The sequence below is a fragment of the Parasteatoda tepidariorum genome, chromosome 10, assembly GCF_043381705.1.
Source record: "Parasteatoda tepidariorum isolate YZ-2023 chromosome 10, CAS_Ptep_4.0, whole genome shotgun sequence".
Lineage (NCBI taxonomy): Eukaryota > Metazoa > Arthropoda > Arachnida > Araneae > Theridiidae > Parasteatoda > Parasteatoda tepidariorum.
In genome coordinates this window covers 66,598,672-66,611,657 of record NC_092213.1, presented here as the reverse complement: position 1 = coordinate 66,611,657, position 12,986 = coordinate 66,598,672, and the positions used below count along the sequence as shown (strand labels likewise).

Sequence of the window (12,986 nt, the reverse complement as noted above, 5' to 3'; positions counted from 1 at the left end):
ATCTAAGGCTTTTTCATAGACAATTGGGTATAATATAGCCTACGTCACAGGTTGTGTTGTTCCTACTAAATTTAACCCATGAACGGCATTTTCTGCGAGCCTAACTTCAAGCCACAAATAAACAAACGAAGTGTTCGATCGTTTAAATAGCTGCTATCCAGATTTTATCGCATTATAAAGAAAAGTTATTGAAACTAAATACAACTAAATAAACAACAACAACTAAAACAAATAACAGCAACTACTAATAACAATAACTAAATAAACAACAACTAAATTCCATTCGTTTAGCATTGCGTCATATGTTGTTCCTACTAAATCGAAGTAGTTGTGTTTTTTTCATATTATACCCAATTATAAAATATGTAAATTCATACCATTTCTTTAATTATGTAGCTTTAATGATACTTCATCAACTACAATGATGCTTTTCTAATCAGATATAGGTACAAAAAGATAATATTTATTTCTTTTAAGCCAAGTCAATATAATTCATGGATTTTTTTCTTTTCCAAAAAGCATCCTCAAAATAAATTTAGATATTTTTTTAAATATTTAGAGATTTTATGAAATAGTTTTATAAGGATCAAAAATTAAACACTAAATATCATGAAATCTAATATATTTTATTTTCACACATAAAGAACAATTTTACATAATTTAATAACAGTTGCAATATGATGTATACAGTTGCACAAATTTGGAAAAACATAGAATATTTTAAAATGATAGATGTAGATTTTGACAACTTGGATATTTTATAACATGAAATATGCTTAAACAAATGACTTAACAAGTGTAAAATAAAAGATTTCTTTCCATTGAAATGAATTTTTTTAAAATCCAGATTTTGGCGAAACATATTAACCCGTTAGGCGCCATCATTCCCATTTTGGGAACATTAGCTTTCAATTTTTTTAGAACTAACTGTACTTAATATTATTTAATCGATGATTTTATTTGAGCTCAGAATATATGAAAAGCCTTCTGCAATTTTTTTGGAAAGCTTGTTTCAGAATTTTTTTTTAATTGTATTTTAAAAAACGTGAAATTCTGCATTTTTGCCCCAATCAAAACATGCATTTGTTTTATAAATATTATTAAAATAAAAATTACTTTCGTGCTTAAACTTGATTACAACAATCGGATATAATTCTCTTTTCTATAATCCGAATTTCGATGTCTACAGTATTTCTTAAAATGTCCTATTTCACCACAATAGAAACATTCACGTTCAGATCTAAATTTCTTCACAATACTTGGCGAATTCCATTTCTCATTAAAATGTTCTTTCTGGCGATCGTTATTACACGGAATAGCTTGTGGATCATACTGAAAATTGGCAATGAGATTTTCTTTAAAGTAATAATAATTATCATCATAAATTTCTGACCTTTCAGCAGGAATAAGCTGTAAAGCACACGAAAACCAAAGATCGAAATTCACACTAAATCTCTTCGCTTTCTGTTCAAAGAGTTCGAAGTACCGTCGAATTCCACACTTCTTGGCATCAATTTTAAACATCTCATTCACTAATTTTTTCTAAAGTAGGAAATCCTTAATAACAATAATATTTGTCACCAATTCTTTCAAAAACTTAATAAAACATTTCTGGAACGGATCCCACCGCTGCCACCAATTAATACATAGCTGTAGCGTATCAAGCTATATTAAAGAACTGTTCAGTTTTTTTATAAAAACATTTATTTCACACCACAACAAATACAATAACAAATATAAAGTACCCGTAACGGGATAGTTAAATCTTATAAAGGAAACTAGAAAAAGTGCCCGTAGCGGGATATATGAAAACTCACCCGTAACGGGATAGATAAAATATCATAAAACAAACTAGATAAACCCGTAACGGGTAATATGAAAACTCAAATTCCACACAAAACTAATTCTAAAAAATCAACAACTTTCTGGTGTTCTAATTTTATCGTCTGCTTTTATTATTTGTATTTCGTCATAAAATATTTCATTGATGTGCGCATGCGCTTCTTCTCCGTTACATCGTACCGAAGAAAAAAAAGGGAAGCCCATTTGAGAGGCACAGGGAACCGGTAAAATCCTTTCGTACCGCGCATTGACTCGCGTTTGCTTTGGTGCCTTTCATTTCTTGTGGTGCCTCTCATTTTTAAAGGCACATTAGTTATGTGCCTCTAACGCGAGAAAATAAAGGGTACATTTAGCTTGTGCCTTTTATTTAAGAGGTACAGTTTTTAGAGGGTACTATTCACTTTCATCACGATATCCAAAAGAGATGCTTTTTCCAGAAGTTTCAATAAACACTTTTTCATGTTTAAATATAAGACTGAAGCCTGCTGCTTCAATATTTCGCACATAAATGAGTTCACAATTTAGTTGACAAAGAGAACATTTTTAAGAGTTATTTCAACTCCAGTCGAAATTTTACCTTTAATTTTACTAATTCCTTCGATAATGAGGGTGAACGATTTCGACGTGCATTTTACTGTTCCTGACATTGATTTGAGAGGCGAGAAACATTCCTTATGCGAACACATGTGTGATGTTGTTTCCGAATCAATGATGAACTTATCACAACTGACATCGCCTATGACAAAAGAAAACGCTGCCGATGAGCTAGTTTCATTGTGTTTAGGATTTTTACAGTCTCTCTTCATATGACCTGTTTTTCCACAATTAAAACAGGTCAACTTTTTGTGACAATATTTGGCTGTGTGTTCTTTACGCTTGCAAAATAAAGAAAATAAGTCAGAGCGTTAATTTGAATTTTCAGGTGATTTCATGAAAAAAGCCACATTTTCCGATAGAAACTTATCCTTTTTACCCTTGAAATCAAACAACAAAGACTCAGCGTATATCAGTCTTTGAGAGACAAATTCCAAGGACAGACTTTCATTCGGTTGATTTTCTAAAGCAACTTTAACTTTCTCATATTCCCGTGGCACGGACATCAAAAGGTAAACAACTATATCTAAATAGCTCACGGTTTTGCTCCTGTGCTAGAAACATTTGGAAGCGCTTTACTGAGCTAACTTTTACTTTGAAGTCTACGCAAAAGTATTCCGCACAGTTTTTTCCTGCCCTGGATTGATATATTTTATTTTAATTTTTTTTCAATGCCGACAAGTAAGTCGTTTTTATCTTTATTTACATAAGTCAAACGTTTTTGCTTAGCTGTAGGAACGGATGACGTTTTGTTAAACTTGAACCATAGGGGCTCAATAACTAACCATAGATAACCGAAACTTAAGTTCATATTCTCCAGAAATACCAAATGTTAAGAAACTGAAATTTGCACACGTAAAATGGAGTAAAAAGTTACACTATATATGTCAAACCAACAAATAGTCAATCCAGCATACCAAAATCAAAATCAGCTGAACTCTAATAAAAGGTTGACTTCAAACTTAAAGGTCCAATAGAATACTTAAATTTGACACGCCGAAACCAACTTCTTTTATGTACTAACGTACTGGACACGGCAATAAATGCAATCTCATTAACTGAAATCCTTGGTATACCTGTAAAAACAAAGATCCTAAATGAACACCTATGTACCAAATTTTGCTTAAAGGAATTGAACCGGAAATATCCCTGGAATCTTTGGCTACCGAAATTACAGCTAACTTAAACCTACATGTCCTTGAATTAATTAGATTTACTAGAAGAGACCTGAACAGATCTCCAACAACAACTGTCCTCGTCACTATTCTTGGCCACAATATATCTGCAGAAATAAGAACCTGGTGCGAAATATACAATATTGAATTATTCATAGACAGACCTCGTGCGTGCCTTAAATGCAAGCACTTCGACCATCCAACACGATGTGGACGCTCGTAAATGCACTGCAGGAGCACAATGTGCCCGTTGTGGTGAAGTTCACCCAAGCACAGACACAATATGTTCTTATTACCAACAGGAATTAAAAATTTGTAAAATGAAGGCAGAAAACCATATTACAATAGCAGAGGCCAGACGCCTTTACCACTCAAAAACAAAAAACACCTACGCTCAAATCACCGGATCCGACCCCTCATCTAAATTCGTAACCAAAAAGGAATTTCAATCTGCAATCCAAGAACTAGCAACCACCCTAACCACAAATATTGCTAAAGTAATAAAAGAGCAAGTTCAGCACATAACTCAAACAATGCAAAAAATAATGATCGAAACATTCTCCAAACAAATTTACTAAAGCGCAATTAATGACGACACCAAACTTCAGAACGTAATGTCAGGCAACTCATTAACCAGCCACAATAACTCTCGCTCTCCTGAAAGAAAACGCAAAAAGAAGAAAATTAATCGTCCTAGAAGTCCAGATAAAATGGAAGACAATCAGGCAGAAACGTTGAGTTTTGAAAAAATGATAAAAATTTTCTAATTTTTAGTGATTTTTTCATAAGTGGGTCTTTCTTGTAAAAACTGAACACAACAAGTAAGTTTAAGAAAGAATGCTAATTGGCCGGAGTTTTGCAAATTCTCCTTTAAAATGACAAGAGAATTAACCCATTCAGGACCAGCGAACGAAAAAAGAAGCACTTCACCAGGCCAACTGGAGTAAAAACATCGTTCTAAATTTTAATTCTATTTTTTGGGATACGAATGCTTACGGCCACCTATTAGATGTGTGGGGCGAGTAGTTATCAACAATGTCAACCTTACCCCTCATAGAATCGAGTTAACACGTCTTATATGCTAGTGAATTGTAATTTTGTAGTGGTAGATTCCCAACAGTACTCCCCGACCAGAATTATATCTTTGATAGAATTCGATGAACGGATACCACTAGTTGATTCATTGCTGTTTTTATGAGATGCCGGGAGAGCTGTATTAAGAACACCGTACTTTTTGAGTGTTGAATGTGAGAGGTGTATTAATTTCACGGTCGTAGTCGCTCCTGTGTTTCTGTTAACAGTCGAGTGTATGCAAGCCAACGTTGTATGTGATCGAGACGAGACTGAGTAGCAACAGTGCGAGGAGGTGGTTGATGTCGCAGTCACAAGTAGAAAGTCAATTGTTCAATGTGGTTCATCCATCGAAGTGGGAGTGCGTTACTGCCAAGGTAGGCATGTGAACATCAAGTCCGAAGATCACCAATGTAGGGCGAGAAGTTACCGACAATGTCAAAATTCATCTATGAAAAGGTACCCCCTCATAGAATCGAGTTAACACGTATTATATACTAGTGAATTATAATTGTAATTTTGTAGTGGTAGATTCCCTACAGATGATATATCAAAGTAATAAATTTAATGACTTTCATTTACTTTCACTTATAAAATAAATTTCATAAATTCTTCAACCTGCAAAAGAAATTATACATATTTTTTAAAACTGGCACATGATCTTTAATTTTATACAAACCTACTACATCATCATAAGTGGTAAGATAGTTTACTATAGATGTTTAAAATTGGTGGTAAGTATACTTCCCACGGCCTTAGAAAGGGTTAAAACATTATGAAGTTATGAATATATATACGTAAATATCTAAAATAAAAAGCTCACTTGCTCTGTTCAAATCAAAAAACAGTTTATAAAGTTTTAAGTTGAGAAACAACTCAAGAACGTCAACAGATGTGCCGAACATACATGTGACGCCCACATAGCTGTTTTAGATGTTTAAGAGTACCTTTTAACACTTAAAAATTGAATACAATAAAAATCTAAAATAGTTTTATTAAAGTTGAGGTTATAAACAACTGTAATAAAGTCCGATAAACATAGCTGGGAGAAACTTCACTGATCATACTGATCTCGTAAGACCAGTGTACATAACTGGGCGTTGTAAAGCACTTTGCGGCATTGTGAGATAACTGCGGAAACTAATAATGAGTCACGCGGATTATCTGGTCACTGAGGCCTATTGAAGCAATGATTGTTATTACAATTAGTTGATTAAGAGTTAATTAAAATAACTGAAAGGAAAAGAGAAGGAAAGGGCAACACTATAGGGGACAATACAAACAGATAACAACTAAAAACAACAATTGATAAATTAGTTGGATAGGAACTGCATTATTAATTTCTTTTATTTATAAAATTAATTGGTTAAGAAAGATGTTAGTAGGTTATTAACTAATGAACAGATGGTTACAAGAAACGCCATTAAGAGAAAACTATCATTTGATATTTTTAGGTATCTTATCCTTTTTGTGTTTTAAATATATTTTCTACAAAATTATACTTATTACAAGTTTAACAATTAATAAATCTCAAACTGATATTTGAAGTGTAAAATTTTTTATTCCTTCGAACTTTCTACACACCTAGTACATTTTCTTCTCACCTTCGTAATTTAGAGTTTCTAAGTCTTATAGTTTTTATGTAACAAAATAAAATGTAACATAAAGCAATAAGATAAAAAAATAAGAAAAAATCCACATTTTAAATTTGTTTGTACAGTGCAAAAATTATAAAATTCTAATGACCAGGAGTAGAGATAGAATACAAATAATTGTGATATGAGCACTAAAGAGAGTACTAAGAGAATTCATCTTGATGCCTAGTATGCACATGTCATATGCATGACTGAGGGCCCTTATATAGCAAGACGGAAAAGAGGAAAAACTGGTACGAAAGACATTTTATTATAGCATTTTTTTCGAGAAAAATAAAATATCTGTAACTATCAAGATTTTTTTTTATGATTTTAACATATATATTAATCTGCTTCTTTTCCAAGATAAAATCATCAACCTTTCTGAAAATAACGTTTACTCATGCTGATACAATTCTGAACAACTCCAAAATCAAACAAACACAGTTTAGAGCAAGCTGCTCAATTTATTTTTGATTCCTTTTTAGTTATTCAAGCAAAGAGCTTGAAACATTCATAATAGCAACTCCATTGCCTGCTTACCTCATTGCTCAACCAAAACTGTTTTAAAATTCCAGATGAATGGGATAGGGGCCGCTTCGCGGCCCAGGTGCCCAATAAAATCGAAACACTAGGACTAGGTCTCCAAGATAAAATAGACATTGTTGAATAGTTTAAAAAAAGAATAAGTAAACTCCTCCCGAAAACTAGCTATAACTGAATTGGTTTTACTACCAGCCTTTACTCTTTTCCGTATCGCTTTCACCCCTGGCCATATGATCTTAAAATTAAAAAGAACCATATCGCTCATGGGCTGCAATAGTGGCACAACTCAAAAAATCATGTTTTGAGATAAGTGGGTTTAAAGTGCCGACCGGCCTGTGTAGAGGGCAGGGAACTGTCCTTGCATCAGAAAGGTTCTGGGTTCGAATCCCGAGCAAGGCATGGATGTTCATTCCTTCTCTGTACTATCTGTCCTTACTGTGGGAGCGACGTTGGCCCACCTAATATGGTGCCCCTGTAAGAGAGGTCAACAAAATCTCCCTGTATATGCCTGAATTGACGGATGTTAACACAGGTGGGCATTGGGGAATTGATTGAATGTGGGGTTTAGTGGCACAAGGTCCAAAAAACGACATACTGCGCCAAACACACGGTTTTAAAAACAGATTAAGAGGTTAAGTAAAGCACACGTATAAAATCAGATAAGATAGTGAAAATTCTAAAACAATGTTGTAAAGTTACATACATTAAAATCAATAAAACTGCATGTCAATAAAACGGTAAATTTACTAATCAAATGCAAATCAATAAAACGGTAAATTTACTAAAACACTAAATAGTATAAAACAATTATATACAACTTAAAATTCCAATAGCGCGTAAAAATGCAAAGATGTTAGGATGGTGATTTTTATCTAACAAGTCTTTTATATATAAAATCGTGCTTCCAAAGAAGATAAGGCGTTGTTGGTTAAAACATGGGCAAGCGATTAAAATATGATGAATTGAAAGTGAAACGTTACAAGTATCGCATCGAGGAGGCGGTTCTCCGAACAGCAAGTGAAGATGAGTCAGCCGAGTATGTCCTATACGTAGACGGGTGAGCTTGACATCTGCTCCGCGCAATTGCAACACAGGCCAAGGTTCTAGCGTGGATTTAATTGTGTGCAGTTTATTTTCAATTTGTAAATCCCAGTGTTGTTGCCACAAGGACATAGTAAACTGTCGTATGTAATTCTTCATGTCAGAAATTGGGACTGATAGTGTTAATGGAGTTGCAGCAGATCGGGCAGCAGAGTCAGCCATGTCATTACCTGAAATACCAACATGGCTGGGAATCCAACAAAATAAAATGTTAAAACCACTTTTGTGAAGACTAACTAACAGATGTTTAATGATACATAAAATAGGGTGAGCTTCGTTGTTTACATGATTATTCAGCTGACGTAAAACACTTTGGCTGTCAGAGTAAATGCAAAACTTTCGTGCGGTCAGTGATGAGATAAGTCGTAGAGCTATGAGAATGGCCACAGCTTCAGCAGTAAATACAGAACATATGGCAGGTATGATATAACTGTATGTTCGATCAGCTATAATGATTCCACATCCAACATGCCCTGGAGATTTTGACCCATCCGTAAAAACAGAAACATACTGAGAATACTCATGACGATGAGAGATGAATAGCTGAATATACACGCTAGGAGATATACTGGATTTTTTGTATGAAGCAAATGGAGAATAAAAGTGATATGATGGAATAATCCAAGGTTTGTTAAGAAAGTGATCGGTTGATTGAGATGGTGATTCGCAAAAATTGAATGTCTGAATAACTGTACGCATACGAGCATTAAAAGGAGGTGTGTATGAGGGTCGCGCATCATATAATCGTCGTAAGCTTAATGGAATAACCTCCTGTCGAAGAGGATGAGATTTAGATGACATAACACGAAAGTAAAATGTAAGACAGAGCTGCATACGTCGAAAATAGAGAGATGATAAATTACATATACTATATAAACTTTCGACTGGGGACGTTCGAAATGCGCCGCTACAGATTCGCATTGCAGTATGATGCACTGTATCTAACAGCTTCAAATTTGACGCAGTTGCAGTGCCATAGACTGCACAAGCATAATCAATGCGTGATAATATCAACGCTTTGTAGATTCTAATTAGGGCGATGCGATCCGCACCCCAGAAAGTGTTTGAGAGAACACGTAGGACATTTAAAGTTTTTTCACAGCGTTTTCTAAGATAACGAATATGGGGCAGGAAAGTGAGTTTGCTGTCAAGAATTACGCCTAAATATTTTGTCTCCGACACAATAGGTATATTAACGTTATGATTAGAAATAACAGGATCATTGTGTAATCTGCGCAATCGACAAAAATGTATGCAAGAACTTTTTGTGGGTGAAAGTGTGTGACCATTTTGTTCGCACCATTTTGAAATCTTATTTACGGCCAGCTGAAGTTGACGCTCAATAACGCGCATATCAGAGTCAGAACTTGAAACATTTAGATCGTCCACATAAAGTGAGCCAAATACATCAGGTGGTAGTATGTTCAAAATGAGTGAAACATGAGTAATAAAAAGAATGACACTTAAAACACTGCCTTGAGGAACGCCTTCGGCCTGAACGAAGAGGTCTGAAAACGTAGAACCCAATTTTTCCCTAAAATACCGTTTCATCAGAAAGTTCTTCAGGAAGATGGGTAAATTACCCCGAAATCCCATATCGTAGAGTGTCTTAAGAATTCCGTATCGCCATGTCCGATCGTAAGCCTTCTCAATATCAAAGAAGATAGAGACAAAATGGTTACGTCGGACAGAAGCTTTACGAATTCGTGACTCTAAAGCAATAAGGTTATCAGTAGTAGACCTTCCTTTTCGAAAACCACTCTGGAACTCAGGTATATGATGGTTCTTTTCTAGGAAATATACTAAGCGGGTATTAACCACGCTCTCAAAGGTCTTTCCCAGACAGCTTGTTTAAGCTATAGGGCGATAGCTTTTCGGGTCCTTAGGATCCTTGCCTGGTTTCAATATGGGGATGACAATTGCCTCACGCCAACATGATGGATAAGTCTGTTCCATCCATAGTCTATTAAATAGAACCAGGACGTTACCCAAAGACGTAATATCCAAATGGGGGAGCATTTGGTAAGTTATCCCATCGAGACCAGGGCTTGTGTTCGCAGCTGTTGATAAGGCCTTTTGTAGTTCCAGAAATGTAAAATTGCTATTGTATGAAGATGATCGACGAGTGTGAAAATTGATATTATGACGTTCAGCGTTGCGTTTATGGTTTTGGAAAACCGGGCTGTAACTCTCTGTACTAGAGATAGCGGCGAATGTCTCACCAAGCATGTTACATACATCAATGGGAGCAGAGTAGACTGTATCGTTCTTTTCTAATATAGGGAAATGAAATTCGCGGTATATGCCGTTTGCCTTTTTTACTCTCGACCAAACTTGTTTGGGATATGTCATTGATGATATAGATGAGATATAGCGTTTCCATGATTCTCTTTGGTTACGGTGTCGGACCTTACGAGCAAACGCTTTAGCTCTTTTAAATGCTACAAGATTTGATGTGGAAGGTGAACGACGGAAGAGGCTCCAAAGTCGTTTCTGTTCCTTGTAAACGGTAGAACACTCTGAATTTCACCAAGGCTTACGAGGAGGAGCAGTTGAAGACTTTGGAATACTCTCTTCTGCAGTCTTTATAATTACAGAAGTTACAGTATTCACTGCGGCATTTACGTTGTTACCTGTTACCGTAGCATCAGTAATCTGAGCAAGTTGAGTAAATAAGTGCCAATTAGCGCGATGATGTATGAAAACTGATGGTTTAGGACTCATGGGAACATTATTAGAATATGAAATTATGAGTGGAAAATGATCACTATTGTGAACTCACAGAAAAGTTTATGAAAGGCAAGAGATCTGGTGAACATAATGCTAAATCGATGGAGTGAAAGGTATGGGTCGGCATATGAAAGTAAGTCTCCTCGCCTTGGTTTAACAAACATAGATTATGGTCCTGTATAAGTTGCTCTATTTTACGTCCTCGATCATTGGAGACGGAGCTACCCCACAATTCACTATGGCCATTAAAATCCCCGAGCAAAATAAAAGGTGAAGGTAATTGTATAATCAATGAATTTAGTTCTGTTTGAGACACAGGTGTATTAGGAGGTAGATAAATTGAACAAACAGTGAGGAGTACATTAATGTGAATTTGGACAACAGTTGCTTGTAATGTAGTTGATAATAAATAATGAGTAGATGGTAATGCATTGCAGGTTAAAATTGCAACTCCGCCATGAGGATGACTTCCATCATCAAAATCATGTCGGATGCAAGAGTAATTATGAAATTTAAAATTATGACATGACGTTAAATGAGTTTCCTGCAGAGCGAAACATGCAGGCTGATATTTATGAATAATATCCTTGACATCTGAAAGTTTATTTCTTATTCCACGACAATTCCAGGATATAAAATTAATAGACATTATGGAATGAATTGATATTCTTGTAATTTAACGCCAAGTAAAAAGATCAGTCAAATATGAATTCATCGTCGGAAGGGTGAAAGGGCAATTCTACGTCAAGATCCATTTTCTTTGGAGCACCAGAAGTGGATTGGTTGACGTACTGATTGTACTTAGGATCTTTCTTCTTCCGAGATATGCCAGGTTTTTTACTTGGGTATTTTTGTTGATATGAGCTGCTTGGGGAAAGGTGAGGTTTTTTCTGAGTTGTCAATTTTAGAAGTTTTTTTTAGGAGAAGGAGATGTTGTTCTGTTTGATGGTGCATTAAAGTTAAATTTCCATTTTTGAGCTGTATGTGGGCATTGGGGAAAAAAAGGGGTTTAAAGTTTTCATTGCTAATCAAAATGCATAAGAAATGTTTTAGTTTGCTTAAACGAAGATTACCTTCAAGTTGAATTATGAGTTCAGCTAGTATTGCTGCTGAAAAGAATGTGTATTTTTATATTTACACCTGTTCTTAGTCCAAAATGCGTGTTTTTTGAGTTGTGCCACCATTGCAGCCCATGAGGGATTTATATAAATCATATCAAGGTTGAAATCAAAGTGACTGTCATTTTTAATAAAGCTTGTAATCATGTTTCCCTCCCACTTTTCTCTTAATGCACCGTTGGAAGAAAGAATACTTTTAGAATATACTCATCTTAATAATATCTTCAGATCACGATTGGATCGTGACGAGATTTTTCGATATCTTCAATAACATAATTTTTAAAAATTACCATACTTCGTTTAATTCTTGCTCGTCAAAGATGAGTTTTATGTAACCAAAGCTTTATTCAATAAATTAGGGCACTCTATAAACGAGTTAGTTTCTAGAAGATAGGAAACTAAATGTCAACATTTTACAGGAGGACTCTCTTAAAAGAGATAATTATCCAAAATTTTGTGTCATTATATGAATAGAAAATAATGATTCCATTAGTGCTTTCACATTAGATTCATAAATCACAAGGTATGATCCAGTTTTTTCCCGGGAAAATACAAATTTCATTTGTATTTTCATCCTTAGTATTTCATTTGTATTTTCATCCATAAGTTAATATCATTTGATATCCTTTCAAATATATAAATTCACACTTTCTACAATTGTATTTTCTGGTATTATTAAATTTTGTTTGTTAATAAAAACTAAAATTTTGAGATTAAAAGCGATAACTTGAAGTTTTTTATGGTAAAAATATATTTAGAGGTGCCCCTTGGTGAAAATTAAAATTTTTGTATTTGAACAAATTGTGTTTTGTCTACGTAAAATGCCCTGCCAAATTAAATGATGCCGAAAACAAAAATATTCTAATCTAAATAAAGTGCTTTTGTATCAAGAAACCATGAAATGACATAAAATGAAAAGGCGAGTTATATGATATGCAGGTTTAAAAAAAATGATTTATCTTACTTAGAAGTTTATGTGCGGGTTGCCATAAATAAAACACCATCGCTCATTCCGGAGAACAACTTGGCGGTAATTCAAGGGGCACCTTAATTTACAGTCTAACCTTTTTATTTCATCAGGTGACGTGATTTTTTTGTAACATCGGATTATAACTATTATATTTATGTAAATGAAAGCATAGTAAATTAATTATCTGATACATCACTCCTTCCCC

At 34.6% G+C, this 12,986-nt stretch overlaps 1 protein-coding gene across 1 annotated transcript; it reads right to left on the bottom strand.

The window, feature by feature from the left end:
• Positions 1-7,669: 7,669 nt before the first annotated feature.
• Positions 7,670-9,559, bottom strand: LOC122271392 (uncharacterized). Its single transcript, XM_043052421.2, has one exon. It carries the CDS (start codon positions 9,557-9,559, stop codon positions 7,670-7,672), a length of 1,890 nt encoding a protein of 629 aa, XP_042908355.1.
• Between the last annotated feature and the right edge of the window lie 3,427 nt (positions 9,560-12,986).

Coding starts and splice junctions, on each gene's coding strand:
- LOC122271392 (XM_043052421.2), bottom strand. CDS start 9,559: ATGGGATTTCGGGGTAATTTACCCATCTTCCTGAAGAACTTTCTGATG.